Source organism: Xiphophorus hellerii, chromosome 17 (genome assembly GCF_003331165.1).
Source record: "Xiphophorus hellerii strain 12219 chromosome 17, Xiphophorus_hellerii-4.1, whole genome shotgun sequence".
Taxonomy (NCBI): domain Eukaryota; kingdom Metazoa; phylum Chordata; class Actinopteri; order Cyprinodontiformes; family Poeciliidae; genus Xiphophorus; species Xiphophorus hellerii.
The window spans coordinates 16,733,849-16,750,174 of record NC_045688.1 but is presented as its reverse complement, the minus strand read 5'-3'; the positions used below and the strand labels follow the sequence as shown (position 1 = coordinate 16,750,174).

Genomic DNA, 16,326 nt, shown 5'->3' with positions numbered 1-16,326 from the left:
CCCCTCCCACACACATCATGTGGTTGAGTGCTTTTTAGTTAATTTTAGTTGTATATATTGTTATTATTATTATTGTGTGTTTGTTTATTTTATTTATTGTATATATTTGACTTTTTGTACGGGAGTTGCAATAGAAATTTCGTTGAATCCTGTTCAATGACAATAAATGCTATCTTATCTTTATGTTGAACAAATAAAAGTATTTAAGAAACCTGAGGTATCCAGAAGAACATAGTATATTTGTTTTCATTCAGATTTCCAGTTTTTTTTTTTAAATTTAAAGCACAACTTCAACATTTTAAGCTCCGTTGTGATTCTTTAGAAACGTAACTGTCTCCTGAAATTAAAGACCTCTTTAGTATTCCCGACATTTTATATCTACATATGTATTGTTGAAATATGTACGTTAAATCATTTTGGGCCAAACACTGACCCCTGTGGTACACCTGGGGAAATGTCTGGTCTCTGAACAATCAAAAGCAGAAAATTACAAATAACAACAATCTTCATTTATTTATGGAGCAGGAGGACAGGTGTTGGTCTCCACGCCCTGAATCCCTGAACATAGTTCCTGTTAAACGTTGTCACTAATGAGCTTCAACTACATGCTGGACAGCCAATAATTGAGCTATTTTCCAACCCAATGAAAGGCTTTTCACTCTTACATTTGTGTTCGTGTCACTTGAGTGCAGCAGTAAAACATCCAGGAGTTTTTAAAACCCCGTGTGGATCATTTTCAATTTGCAGAAGATATTTATTTGCGTAAAGAAATGATAGTTTTCAAATGGTGATGTCATTTATTAAGGGAAACCTCTATCCACGGCAGATTGAGCCAAAGTTATACATCAAACGTATGTGGTTTGAATTACACTTTATTTATTTTTTTTGACAATTATTGAGTCAGTAAGTGATATACTTCATTAAACTGAGAGATTAAATAAACAGAAAAGTAGTGGGAAGGAAATGATTTTGTTCTTGGTTACACATGCATCATGTTTGTCCTCATTGCTTGTTTTCTTGTTTTTTAAAATCGGTTTTGACACAAACCATTCAAATCAAATCAGAATTACTCAGGTTACTACCACAGTTTGGTCCGATGCCTTGATTTTTGTTTTGAAAATCCGCGAGCCTTCTTCTTGTTGTCAGGCCAGTTCTGTTTTAAAGATGCGCTTTAATTCAACAGATCGAGCAGAGATCAGGCTTATTATTATTATTAACGTCGTACAACACAATCAGACAATCATATCCTGTTATCACAGTTGAAGCAGAATAACAAAATCAGAGAGAAATAAGTGAAAGTAAACCATTTGTGGACATGTTTATCAGCGATGTCATCGCCTGCTGCCTCGCTTTACAGGATCACCAGACCAAAGCGTTGTTGGTTTACTGAACAAAAGAGGAATTTGCTCTGCAATCGTGTCCCATTGTATTGCCTTTCTTTAGCAATGTGAACTCACTGCAAACAGCTGCGGCACGTGACTGATTGAGTTGAGCCTTCAGCCCAGAAGCCGAACTCAGAACATGTTAAGTTTACGGTAGTCAATAACATCCTTATAACTTGGGCCATGTGGACTTTGAGCAACCGATGGTGAACACTGTCGTAAAAGGTTTATGTAAAACTTATTCAGTTTGATGGAATGTTGTCTCTGTTAATTTGAACATTTTTGCCTTGATGTGCAAATCATAATTCATTCTACAAACCCTTTTTTTGGCTCCAAGGCGTCTACCTCACCACCTACAACTCATGACAGACTTCTTGAAAATCTGCACTTCTTCAAACCTTGGAGGCCATTTCATCCCAGCACCAAATTTCCTTCACCTACTTCTGTGTTGCTCATTTTTATTCCATCTTTGTAACAACTGGTTGATATTCCTTTAATGTGATATAGATGAAGTGTCACCAATCACCAGAAGTTACCCAATTACAGATCCTATGCTACAACTTTGTTGCTTTTTTAAAGTTTCCTGCTGGAGAACATATGTGGGATAAAACAACATTTAGCATGTTGCTAATTATGGGAGGCTGTGGGTGGAGGTTGTGTGGCAGGTGGTGGGCCAAGGTCATCTCCCAGGCATCCACAAATCGGACATTCACCCCTTTAAATATTGCCCTGAGTATTTTGTCACGTTGAATTGAATACCAGTCACTGTTGGTCAGAGAATCGTAGAGGGACAGAGCTTTGGGGTTCGCGGTCCTGATGATGACCAGAGTACCTGGAGCTCTGGTCAACAGCCGCTCCACTGCCCTCCGTATGGTCAGCAGGCGCCGGATGTAGACCTCAACGGGGAACGTGCTGAAGTGCGACCAGATGCCGATAACTACAGCCGTGTTTTCACCTCCATCCACACCATCCAGTTCGTTGGCAATGTATCGTATCTGACTGATCCCCAATTTACCAAAACGGATGGGAGGAGCGTGGCAGCGGAACGTCACTAAGGTGTTCTTTGCGTAATTCAAGGCCATAAAAGGTCCTGCCTGCGTTAGACTTTTCAGGTCAAACTTCTTTAGATCTGAAACCGTGAAAAAGAGCAGATTAGACAGTAGCATGAACCAATTTCAGTTGTTACTAGACATTTCTGTTGGGCGTCTACCTGGTGCTGCTGAGATTAAATATTCAAACCACTGCCTGATGGTGGAGTCTCCATACAGGTGGAGCACCTTGCCACTCAAACACTGGCTAATTGCTGAGTTGTTAGTAAGCTGTTGAACTGTGGAGCCATCTAGGGCTCGCCAAATACCCTGGTAATAATAACCAGCAGGTTGAGTGATCACACCTCGTCCTAAAGTCAGAAAGAAGGTTTTAAACATGAACCTTTAAAGAAGAAAATCAAGGCCAAAAACAATATTTTTAAAGACACTTTGTTATAATATTCGATCAAATTTACCTGATGTGTTTGTGGAAACTGTTTCGTTCAGAACTGGAAGAAAATTATTTTTGAAAATTTAGTGACTTTATTATTATTATTATTATTATTATTATTATTATTATTATTATTATTATTATTATTTCAGCTTAAATAATAAGTATAATAATAATAACTAATAATAATAACTATTCTACAGTTGTTATGGGTCAGAATAAATACATGTTTATGGAAAATTAGGAAAAACACAAATATGCCAGTATAATTACAGACAGAACAAGTTCTTGCGACAAGGTAAACAGGTTAAACTCAAATCTAAATGTATCAAACACAGTCAGCCATAGAGTCGATTCCAAGTAGAGACAATAACATCTCTACTTTACATGTTATTTAACATGTAAATGATGAAATAACAGATCATATAAGGTGCTATGAGGAAGCCAGAATAATGTATCAAATGGAATAAATTTTTATTTCCCGTCCTGTAATTTGTCAAGCAATCCATTGCCGTGTTGTAAACCTTTACCTTTCAGTTTGGGTAAAATAGTGATGTTTGAAGGCCCTGATGATTGAATGAAGACTTTCAAGTTGACACCCCTACAGCACACAACAGAAAATGTGTTTAGCAACATCATGCACATCATGTATTTAATAATATAATATTTACTATTACTGCCAGTCAATTTGTAAAAAAAAATATATATATATTTTGCAAATAATTGAGTTGAAACCAGGTACTAACATTACCTTTGAAAGAGCTTTTCCTCCATGGGCTTTAGTTTCAGACTGAATCCTCCAGATGAGTGAATGAGCCAGTGTTCACATTTGAGTTTCTTTGGCTTGTAGCAGAACCAGGGCTCACCGGTGCGGATGTCGGTGAAGTTGCACAGTTTTTCCGGTGGCTCCTTGAGGCACACGTTGCAAGCAGTAGCTTCGGTGACTGAGCCAGCGCGGAAGTTGCCTTTTAAATAAATTCTGCCAGGGTTCTGCTGGGTGATTCTTTCCAGCACAGTGACCGCCTCGCTGGGATGGACCAGGGTCACCTTTTTGAAAAGAGCCGGAAAAAAGTCCTATGACATAGAATGAAGTATCTGAAATACTTGTAAGTACAATCTGGTGTTTCTGGTTTAGGTACGTAGCATTGTCCTTGTGGTCTGCCACAGGGACAGACACCCCAGCTCTCGCCCAATGGCTGCTGGAGAATGGAGAATAGCACATGACCCCTCCAAGTATAGTCTGCTTTATATGATGGAGAGACACATTTGTCCTCCTCAGGTGTTTCTCTTGTGTTTTGTCGTCTCTCCCTATGTTTATGTTATTCCCTCTGATCCGAACTTGTTGTAGGTTGGAAATAAAGTCACCCAAACATGAGATTGTCTGTTTCCTCTTATCAAAAATCATTAAAAAGGTTCATTTAGTTAAGAGTTAGGACACATTACTGGTACGCTCATCAAGAAATGTTTTAGTCTCACCTCAACCTGTGCGCTTCCTTCCCAGAGTAAAGAGAACGCAGCAGTGTAAGAGCCATTGCGATGATCCAACACTCGCCCTGCAACGCCTGCAAAAAGAGTCGGGTTGTGCAGCCGAGCGAGCAGAACATCTCCTCCTGACGACTTGCGGCGGCCGTGGAAGTCGGCGATTTGTATCAGGACCTCCAGCTGATCCCCAACTCGCCAACTTCCTCCGCCGTTTCTTGGCAGAACGGTGAAGGTGCTGTGAGCTAAACCACTGGTGTCGTTCAGAGAGAAGTTAGACGGGAGAGAAGGAGTTTCAGGCCAGGCGATGGACTCCTTCAACAGTTCTGCCTCCAGAACGTCTTCTGGTAACACAGAGTGGAAGGAGCAGATGTTGGCCGGCTCTGGAGGCTCAGTGGGACGTTTTGACGTTGAGGTGTTGGGTGTTGGAGCCTTAGTGGTGGGGATGCTCATCTTTAGCTAGAGGAAAGTTTAGAGACCAATCAAAGTAAATGATTGATAAATACAGTTGTATTACAGTTTATGTATGTGTTTTGTATGAAATACAGTTTCATCCAAAATACTGATTTACTATTCGAATATTGGTTATAATAGTTAATTCTAATGCAATACAGCAAGAACAACTTTCTATTAACATGATATGTCAACAGTTAGCTTCAAGTGTCTTAGCCACCTTGTGGGAAATATCAATGACTTTCTGCTGGATCATTATTACATAGGCCCTTACGTCATATTTATGTATTTTTTAATCAGTTTAATTGAATGTATACATTTTCTGCGAAACAAAATTTGAGCCAAAGTCGGCGAAAGTAACCAAGAAAACTCCTGGTGCAGGTTTAATCTTCCAAGATGAGTTGCTGAAATAAATTTACTTTCACATGATGTTATATTTGTTGAGATGGTCAAGGATGAGAGTGCACTTATTTCAGATTGAAAACGCATTTCTTATTTACACCACATTGTGGTTCTGTAGCGTGTGCCTGTTTGATTACTTTTGATTGTAAGGTAAATAAGTATTATCTGCTGAACAACAGAAAATATGGTTGGTGATATTTTGATGTGTGCTTCAGCCCCTTAAGCAAGGCTGATAATCTTACCCTGATATTATCTTTGCTGTCTTTCTCAATCTATTTTATTCATGAGGCTAAATCCAATAACTGCACTATCTGGAGGGATGATGGTCGTACGGCCAGACCTTTACTGTATTTTGATCAGCCTCGTACGATGCGCACGCTGTTGGAGTCAGCATTTTAAAGATGACAAGTACTCACCTCTGATAACCTGCAGGTTATGTGATCAGTGATGTGTTCACTGTAAAACATGACCCATAAAGCAATGCAGGCCAAGAACAGGAAGATCCAACCGTACTTCAGAGGAAAACGTTTTCTGGACGTCTGGCCTTCCATGATGACTGGCCCTGCATTAAAAGACTAAATAAAATTTAAAAAAACACCTATGTACTGATGGGAGATGCTTTGTTTTTCTCTTTTTTGTGACTTCAGAATAAGCAAAAGAAGTTTTTTTCTGGGATAATATTTTCCTTCCTTAATAATTCTGTTTGCCCCAAAGTGCCGGTGGAGCATGAAGTTCCAGTCAGTTCAATTAAGAACGGAAATAAACGTATCGTGTCACGAGTTTCATTTCAGTGAATTGAAAAGAAAAAAAATATTTAATTCAATTTTCATTTCATTTCAACTTCAACCACAGATTGGATTCTCAAGTTTTAGATCTAATGTAATGCATGAATGAGATTAATATGATATTGACATACATTAAAAAAAGTTCAGATAACATTAAAATCTATGATTTTCATGTGAACCTCTGAATAGCTACCAGGAATCAATGTGACTCGTTCTTTTTCTGATCCGTTTGAAAAAAAGTTTCTCCCCTCTCCTTAATAATCTTAAACGTGACCTCCAAAGGTGAAGTGTCCTAAATTTATATCTAGCTGACAAAGTAGCATGTATTAAAATGAACATCTTGCCAAGATTTATGTATCTTTTTCAGAGTATTCCAGTTTTTCCTCCCAAAATCATTCTTCAGACTCATTGATAAACAGCTGACCTCGTTCATGTGGCGTAATAAACACCCTAGAATCAATAGGCGTTTCCTTCCGAGACACAAGGAAGAGGGGCTATGGCTCTACCTAACCTGCTGTATTATTACTGGGCAGCAAACCTACAAAAAGTAGTCTGTTTGCTCCAACAACCAGATGTTGACTGGTGCCAATTAGAACTGAATGCATGTAAGCCATCATCTTTCCCTGCATTAATTACCTCAAAGCTTCCTCTCTCTCCTAAGCAACATTCTTCATGCCCAGTTGTAATCTCCACCCTGAAAATATGGTCACAATTTAGACAACACTTCTATATGTCAAACTTCTCTATCTACAGTCCCATATGTGATAACCATGTTTTCCCGCCATCTATATTAGATCCTGTCTTTGCCCAATGGCAGAGAGCAGGCTTAAGTCAATTTAGTGACCTCTATATAGATGGTATTTTCGCCACCTTTGATGACATTTCCTCTAAATTTAGTTTACAGCGTTCCTCACCATTTCGATATCTCCAGGTTCGTGACTTTGTTCGTAACATTAGTCCTTGCTTTCCCAATTTACCCCCAAAGGGAGGAATGGACATAATTTTGCAAACTCCAACACAATGTAGAGGTCTCAACTCCAAAATTTATAATGGCATCTCATCACTCAATACAGCAGAGCTCAATGAGATCAGGGCAGAATGGTCAGAAGAACTTGGAATACACATTTCTGATGAGACCTGGAATCACGCATTACGTGGAGTAAATGGGTCAACATCATGCGCTCGACTTGGACTAATTCAGTTCAAGGTCCTTCATAGGATTCATTACAATAGAGCCAGACTCTCAAGGATCTATTCTACAGTCGGTGAAACCTGTATCCGTTGCCATATAGCTAAGGCAAATTTATCTCACATGTTCTGGTCCTGTAACAAACTGTGCAACTTCTGGTCTACAACTTTTCAAATCCTATCTGAAGCTTTTGAAATAGGTATCCAACCCAGAGCTGAACTGGCAATATTTGGAATCCCAGGGGAGGGTATATCATTAACGCACGATTTTAAAAATGTACTGGCTTTTTCAACTCTCCTCGCCCGAAGAAGAATATTATTAGCGTGGAAATCAGAACACCCACCCAAGGCTTCTCTTTGGTTGAAAGATCTGTCCATGTTCCTTAAGTTAGAGAAGATCAAATTTTGTGTTAGAGGTTCGATCCAAAAATTTTATAAAACTTGGGCCCCTCTATTATTTTATTTTGAGAGACTGGATGCCCTCCCTAAAGCCTGAAAGTTGTACAGGAGCTGGCTCTGCTGTGTGTGTGTGTGTGTGTGTGTGCGTGCGGGGGTGGGTGTGTGTGTGTGGGTGGGGGTGTGTGTGTGTGTGTGCCCCTGGCCCGGCAGCTTCGGCGGTTACTTGTGGTTCTGGCTATTGACAGTGATTGTCAACCTGTGTAGTATTAAATATCCACGCCCTGTCTTGGTTTGTGTGCTCATTACAGGCTGTCCACTCCACGTTTTTGAGTTCCGTCCTGGTCTTTTGGTTTTTCATACTTGTGTTTTGTGGGTTTTATTTTTTCTTTTTCAGCTGTATAATTATTGTTGTTTTTATCGTGTGTTTTTTTTTTTTACCCTTTTATATTTTTCTTTATTTTGTTGTTTCTATTGTTTGCAGCAAGGTGTGGATGGATGGGGAGAAGTAGGAACAAAAAAAAAATGCCATGTTTGCTTTGCTCCTGTGGTCAATGACCTGTTGTTGATGGATGATTAAATAAAATTATTATTTTTTAAAAGATTATGACTCTCCTTCAAAAGAAAGAAAGAAAGAAAACAACCAAAAACAACAAAAAAAGCACACACAGAAATCCTGTCATTGCTGAGTCATTTCTGTTAGCTGGGAATGGGGAACTTTTCTCCGGTGAAAATGATCTCCGCCTGTCAACGTGTGATGTTCAGAAAGTACTTTTAGTGCCAGCGCGGCATCTGCACATCTCTAATATTCAGACAAAACAAATTAGACAAAAATGCATCACAAACTCGACGCCTTTAATGCAAGAGGCTCGTTAAACAAGTCGGGTTGGATTCCAGGACCTGACAAAAGCAGCTCTGACGTTTGGCATGGTGACATTTTGACTGGTACTGTGGGAAAATGACCATAGATCAATTTATGCAAGACTCAGTAAACACAGGTCAGGATGACAAGCAAAGGGACAGGCCCTGTGTTCTTAAGTACTAAAGAACCGATGTAGACAGTTCTTAAGTCAATAATAGAGGAATAATATTGCGTGTGACACTAGAGGGAGTTTTGACAGTTTGTACTTTAGGATTGTTTGTCTTTCTTTCTGTAAGGCTAAATTTATTTCATCCTTTGGTCTCGTCAGAACAAAAGTCTTTCCTATTGTGTTCTGACACTGTGAGACTGCAAATATATTTAATTTTTAACCATTAAATGCTGCAAAAAAAAAAACAAAAAACAGAATAAGACCTAAACCACAGAAGACTTTGACACATTTCTGCTTTATGTTTGGATTCATGTGTGTTTTCAAATCACTCTTTTGATTATACTGCTGCAGTTTCTTTAAACTCTTTTCAGCCACAGTAGCTTTACCAGGTATTTCAGAAATGACAGAAACAACAAAGCGGTTCAACCTGGGGGGAAATATAATATAATATAATATAATATAATATAATATAATATAATATAATATAATAAATAAATATAATAATATATAAATGTAGCTAGTTCGATTGTATCTTTTCAGAAGCATCCAAATGTTGACATACAGTAAAGTGAAGCCTGAGCGTGGCTTAACAGATATTTAAATTAAAAAAAATAAATTAAAAAAAAAAAAAAAATTAACTTAAATTGTTATTATTTTTTAAAAGATCACAAGTCAAGAGACAGAGAGGTTTCCTCAGTTATTCGACCATCATTGTTTTCTCAAACTACACAAAAGCAGTTTTAAAAATAAAAGCTGTTAAATGGTTTTTTTCTTATACACAAGAAATTAGATAAAACTGCCTGATTTATACAAAGACAGAATGAATCTAATAACTATATCACATGTTAAGTCAATTTTCCTCCATTTACCTTTTGGGTTTGGTTCTGTCGTCGCCTGCTCCCGCCGCACTAAACAGACTGCACAGCTCACACTTTTTCTTCATATCCAGTACATATTGTACATATCTCTGTGCAACGCCTCCGTTTGTGCAAGCTTGCCATTGTGAACAGTGTCTCACCGTGGAATATTTCTGGGTGTCATTAGGCTCCTTGAGTCGTGATCTCTTTTGTTCAAAAATTCCAATTTGTTTAGTTTTATATTTAATTGAAAAAACTTTTTTTTTTATGATGATGATGATACAAGCCTTTTATAGCCAAGTCGTGTTTGACACTAAATCAAATTTCACTAACTTGCCGTATTTGTATTAATCACTCAACGTGGGATTTTTGAATCCTTTCTGTTATCTTGATGATTTACAGCTTAGTAAAACACAACATTCAAGATTAGAATATTACAAGAGGCTAACAAGAATATCTTGACTGATCTATTTATTTATTTATTTATTTGATTAACCGATTAATAATCAATAACTCGACAGCAAAGGACCAGATGAGAAATTCTGGATAAAACATATTTATAAACAAAAAAGTTTTTTTGTATTTTTTTTTTTTTTTGCAAAATGTTTGTAATTTTTGTGCAATTTTGGCACAATTGCCTTTCTTGAGTCTGTCTACTCCAGTTAAACAATTAACCCATTACTAAACCAGCTGACGATTACTTCAATAAGCAATCACGATTAATCGCTTCAGTCCTTTTGTTTTGTTTTGTTGCATTTATTCCCTCTTTCTAAGAGGGAACATTAAATGATCTCAAGATTGATTTCGAAGTCATCTCCTTTCTTTGGACCCGGTGTCACAACTTCACAAAGGAGTTCACGGGCGCTGACGCCACGTGACTCCGTGGCTCGTGTCTGATCGGTCGGCGTGTTCACACAGACGGTTCCTGCCAAGTTCGGCGACGACGCCGATGGACCTTACCAAGCTCCGCCCACAACCGACCCACGTGACCGCAAGTCTCACAAGCAAAGCCTTGCGGCGCGTTGTTTCTACATAAACATGACTCCATTAGTGCATCATTTCTACCGGATTTTCACAATATATCAGCTACTACATGGACAGAGGAACTAACAAGTTCATGTCATCATCTGGGAGGAGGTTACTGGTTTCTCAGTCACAAGCTGGTTGCAAACCTGAGGCCAGCAGGTGTCAGTCAGTTATGGTAGATCTGAACTTTGACCTCAATATGAGAAGTATTAAGGAAGAATAATTTATAAATTAACTTTGGACAAAACGTTTGGCTCTCTCTTCCTTAAACTTCCGGGTCCTCTCAGCGGGCGACGTGCAGCCAGAGTGAAAACAACAACAATGCGTGTTGACGTCACAGAATCACAGAGTTTAATCCCATACAAAGCAACGCATTAATTAACAACAGAACTGCAGAGGGACAGAGATATACATCATTACCTTGAGACAGGAAAAATAGAGAAAGAAAAAACAAAGAAAAAGGCAAAGACGCGTCTTTGGAGAGAGCTGATGCAAAAAAGCAAAATAGTGGCAGCTTTCTGAATTTTTTCTCCTGTACACGAAGTCTTATACTAAAGGTGTGTCTTTTCTTTTTAATATATTCACTTAAGGCGTTCCTCTAGTTGACCAACTGGAAGCTACCTTGGACACTCAGAGAAACTTAGAAACTCCCCCTAATTTACGCCAAAGATCAAAGGCCCTTTGCTCTCTGGTAAAAACAAAAGAGCCAACAGCTGCGTCCTGACCCCCTGTGGTTCTACGGTCATTTTGGGTACAGAGAAACATGAGATAAGATTTCACAGATACCTGTGAACTCCGAAGTCTCTCCCATTATCTCTCCCTACACAAATTCTCAAAGAAACTTAAATCCAGTTATTTTGGTTCAAGGAAAGGTTATCTTTATAAACCCCAGTTTTGCTCCTCTGCACCCAGCACCTCAAAAGATTGAGTCCTGCCAAAAATAACACATAAAATCAACAGAACAAAATGAGGTATAATTCCTGAGCAATTTTCTAATACTAAACAAAACATTTTCATTCAAACAATTTCCATTTGATTCTGATATAGTCACAGATAGTACAATTTTCAAATACATTCATCATTCACTAGATTAGTAGTTTTAAAATGAGATAATACAATCTTCAATAAAAACATGGTATTAATACTTAGAAAAATGTATTAAAAATTAAATGTTAGTGGTTTCAACCTTCTATGTTGTATTCAGTTTCACACCATCCCAGATGTTGGTTTCTGGAAGGCTTTTGATCTTCTGTGAACAAAACAGGCTTCTCTCCCCCAAGCTCCAGTGATTCTGCCCTGCAGGATATGCTAATTTTATGGCCTCCTGTGCTCTGTCAGCACAGCAGGAGGCCCCATTGAGAGATCTGCATTTGGCCCCTGTTGTCTGAATGCTTGGTCATCTGTTTTAATTTTAAATCCTTAACACGAACCTGTTCAAAATAAAGAAATTTGTTCAAAATAAGAATGTTCAATATACCTTTTACACATGCCGTAAGATTAACTGTATTAAGCACTAAAAATAATCATTTTTCCTTAACAGAAGCTACAGACTGACAGGAGGAACCAAAGAGCTCTGGAAAGGTAAAGGCAAATCTTCTGAAGTTGGGATATAATTAATTTAATTTCACATAATGATCGCGGTAGAAGCCATTTGTTTGTTAAAATTGTATGAAATATATTTTTGTTCTAATTGATGTTTGTTGTGAATGACGTAAACTCACAAACAAACGAGGTAATTAGTCCAACGTTTAGAAACTACAGTGGCTGTAATGAGCCACAGCAAAGGGAAACAAAGGTAAAATAATCCGAACAGGTGATCAACTCAAAACCACTCCTACCTTTTTACTCTCTCTCTCTCTTTGTAGTTTAAGCACACCTGTTACCGTGGCAACCGCCTGCGCCCCTCGAGACTAGCAAAGATTACGTTAAAAACATAACATTCAGTCCGTTACGATATCAAGTTTCCAGGCTTGATATTTATTTCTCTATTATTAATCAGCGCTTCCCTGAACACAGCGACGGTTGATTGACCAGCTGTACTTGGTGCTAGAGCGGCTAACAGGAGTAACAGTTTAGTCCAAAGCCTTTTCTGCTAAAATAAAATCTTTAGTGTATGTCAGATACAGACACATTGCATATTGATCTGTTTAGCTAACGTAAGACTGTGTAGCAGACAGGCTTCAAGGTGTAGAAGTTGTATCAGTTCTGCCATTATGCTGTACTTAGCTAACGGGAAGCTAAGTGTGTTTGTGAGACGGCCAGGCACGTGACCACGTAGAATGGGCATCAGCCAATGAAAAGCGGCCCCTCTGGTAAGGTCCATAGTGGTTGACTGTGAGAAAATGGCGGAAGTACATACAGAGCCAACAGTGCTGTAGACAATTATTCTTATACAATACTTAAAAAAACACAAAACAAACGCTATGTAAAACATTACTAAATAAACACAAAAGTCAAATTTGAATAAGTGTTTCATTAGGAAAACCTTTAAAGCAAATATTCCAAAAGATAAATATTAGAGTGCTGTAGTCTACCAAGCGGAGCAGTTGTACCCAGAGGGTTTTTTGGGTTTTTTTGTAATTACATGACAAGACAAAAAGTAGCATAAAGGAGCTTCTTTGTGTATAAAACGGGTGGAGCAGGTTTATTTTGGTATTTCACGGCCTTATTCTTCTAACTGACTTGGGAGATTTGTCTCACATGACACCAAACTGAAAACAGGCTGGACTGGCCGTCTCAGTGTCTGCAGGAATACTTTCAGCAACAGAAGCTCCTTTGTTTTTTTTTTCAGAACACTATTGCGACTAGCTCCACTGTACGCTGTCGCGCTAACTAACTGCGTCTAGTTGCCGTGGCACCCAGACTGAAATAATTATTTAAAAGCCGGCCTTTCTTCACACAGACGGGAAACATGTTGTTTTTGTTATTATCTTGCTTTTCTTCTTATTGCACCAAAAACTATTCCAGATCAAAAGCGAGGAGAGCCTCTCTGAAACGTTGATATAACCAGGTGCGTCATGATGGAAACGTTTTTGGGTTTTTTTTGTGCTTTCATTTACATTCTGTTCCGAAACCGAATGCCAGTCTACAGGTGTTCGCTATAAGCCTGCCCGTAATGTAACCATTTAGATGAACGTCTGAGTCCGGTTCTTGAACACACTGCACAAGAGACAAGAGGAAGACAAAGGAAGCAGCAAGTTAGGATTCTCTGACAGGTCCGAGTTTCATTCTGTGTGCAAACAAAGAGTCAAAAGTTTTAGACTTTCAAAGATTACAAATGAAGTTTGACATGCTTGTCGGATTTTAATTTCTTTTTTTAGAAATGATGAAGGATTAAAGTATCATGCGCAGTGCCAGATCAATCAATCCCTTGTTATTTTTCTAAACAAGTGGAGCACAAAGGGCTTTACACAAGACACGAACAGGAGGCAATGAAAAAGGAAGCAAGAAAAGCATGTAAGAAGCCAAACGCAGTCAAAAATCCTCAGCATGGGTTTGAGCCGTCACTTGACAGAGCATCGTGCCAAAGAAACAACAAAGAAATATAAGAAACAATTCGGTTTAGACTTAAGAAAAGGAATTGCTGATGCTCACAAATCGGGAGAACAACGATACACAAAGTCGTCAACGGCTGTTCCAAGTGTAAAAAAGTGGAGTGAGAAATATGAGCAAGAAAATGAAAGAGAGCCACAGAACAGAGGACAAGTCTGGCAGAGGTAGAAAACCAAAGACTTCTACAACTCTGGAAAGAAAACTAGTGAGAAATGTGTCTAAAGACCCCAGAAGAACTATATATATATATATATATATTTGCATATATATTCTAATTTATTGAATATGACTAAAGTTATATAAAGGTGTATGTGGTACGCATTTTACAGTCATATTCAATTAAAAACTGAATGTTACACATATATTTTAGTATTTCAGTAACTCAGGCCACCAAGTAGAATTCATTGTATTTGTTGATTTGACAGAAACTAAAGTCATTCATGTCTTAACGATGATTTTATATTTGCTCCTATTTAAAGAATGGCTTTTAACTATTCAAAGAAAATCACTGAGTGGTGCTGAGCACTTCATGTGTTTGGGGGGGGGAAAAAAAAAAAAGCTTTATTCCACTGTGTCAGTTTCCCTAAACGGTCAATGTGTTCTGTTTTAGGAAGGCCTTGATTCTCATGCAGGGTTGTCATTTAACTCAATTGTCTCAGGGACGCTTCGGTTCCCATTGGTGAATGTAATGTTTGAACCTGAGCTCCCCGAGCTTCTTCAGGAGTCGCTGTACTGTAGATCAAGACGGGAGTGGACACAGTGTTGGCTCTGCAGTTGCACTTTGTGCATGGCCTTGACAGAAGACACTGTGTTGTCGCGTTACGGTTTCCTCGGGGTTGACGCCCGATTCTCGGCACAAGTCGAAGTTTCCACCAAACCTGTTGGGGTGACTGTGCATGAAAAACACAGTGGAGACATTTGACTTTCTAACAAGTTTAGAGAGGAAACGAGTTAAACCCCACGCAAGCTTTTTCAGCACAAAGTGCTGATTACGTTCCTAATAACGTCAAGAGAAGCTGGACAAAGAAAGGATTCCTGAATGCAGTGGTTGGGAACACGCAGCCGATAGAGGAAGTAACTGCAAAGACCTGCAAAGGTAGCAGTCAGGACAAGAGGAAGAAAACACTAAACCCTGAAAAAAAGGAGTAAATGAAGGTGTCAGATATTGTGAGTGGTCCTAAGAGGAATGTGTAATGGTTTCTGCCTCCCATTAACACTGATGAAAGGCGTTTATTATATTCAGGTCCCAGTCGTCTGCATTCTGATCTAATTTTAGCTCCTTGCACATCATTGCTGTGAATTTGCGTCATTCTCACTTTGGACTGGTTTGTTATCTGCTATCGTAGCTAGTATGACTTTGCAGTTTTAGTGAGTTCTCTAACCGTGAGGAGACTTTTCTTTAATCTTCATTATCACACTTCACTTGTGAAGGCAAACAACTTCTTGTTCTCTTTTCTTCCCCTTTGTTAAGAGTGGTTGTGTGTCACAGCGTGTTTATGTCACGCAGAAATAAAATGTGATGGATTTGGTCAATAACAGTCCTGGACATGCTGATCAACTTAAGAACATTAAAGATGAAATTTTTTTTTTCACTTTTAAAATACCTATAAAAATGCCTCTGTTTGTACATTTGATGGGATGTCTTGGGGGATTACACTTGTAATTTATTTATTTATTTATTATAACATCTTTATCCCTTAACAGCCACATTGTATTTGTTGTTATAAATGATTATTTTATTAACGATTTTCTCCAGCTCTGTTTCTGTGGTTTAGCCCTGGATTTATTGGACTTAGTTTCTGGTTTGTCTTTAAATCGTGTTGCAACCAGTTTGGTTCAAGGCTCACTGAACAACAATGGCGAGCGATTATGTGGGCAGAAATATTGTCCACATGTTGCCTTCGTGCCACAGGTGATGTGATCAATTTTAAATCATTTGACAGGGTAGTTTGACAAGTTTTATGCACTTACTGTCCCACGCTTTTATCAAACTTGCACTTTGATCAAACGTAATGCTTTATGTAAACACACGTATAAATTCTGCATGTACCGATGTTGTTCTGTTTATGGTCGACATCATCTTGTTACTCCGTGTAGCAGCTTTACTTGTGCTTTGGAACAGACCGGCCTTCGTGTGAATTTGGGCTTTATCTTTTCATTAAGACGCAAGAGAACGAAGCAAACTCAAAGGAAAAAATCGTATTCATATCCCTTTCATTTCTTTTTCACGGTCAGATGGATCATTGACGGTTTAAAATTTCAGAGTTTTCGCTCTGTTTTATTTTTTTACTTATCT

The 16,326-nt window shown here is 38.5% G+C and overlaps 1 protein-coding gene across 1 annotated transcript; it reads right to left on the bottom strand.

Moving 5' to 3' along the window:
* Positions 1 to 856: 856 nt before the first annotated feature.
* Positions 857 to 5,750, bottom strand: LOC116736444 (NXPE family member 3-like). Its single transcript, XM_032588893.1, has 6 exons — positions 5,612 to 5,750; positions 4,338 to 4,799; positions 3,613 to 3,908; positions 3,392 to 3,462; positions 2,593 to 2,781; positions 857 to 2,511 (listed from the first exon to the last, which is right to left on the bottom strand). Exons 1-6 carry the CDS (start codon positions 5,744 to 5,746, stop codon positions 1,937 to 1,939), a joined length of 1,728 nt encoding a protein of 575 aa, XP_032444784.1. The 5' UTR covers positions 5,747 to 5,750; the 3' UTR covers positions 857 to 1,936.
* Positions 5,751 to 16,326: the final 10,576 nt, after the last annotated feature.

What these genes read in the sequence shown, in the direction of transcription:
- LOC116736444 (XM_032588893.1), bottom strand. Translation starts at nt 5,746, where the DNA reads ATGGAAGGCCAGACGTCCAGAAAACGTTTTCCTCTGAAGTACGGTTGG. An exon ending in GAGGAAAAGCTCTTTCAAAG is followed by an intron (nt 3,463 to 3,612) that starts GTAATGTTAGTA and finishes TGTGTGCTGTAG; the next exon opens with GGGTGTCAACTTGAAAGTCT. An exon ending in TATTTTACCCAAACTGAAAG is followed by an intron (nt 2,782 to 3,391) that starts GTAAAGGTTTAC and finishes TTCTGACTTTAG; the next exon opens with GACGAGGTGTGATCACTCAA.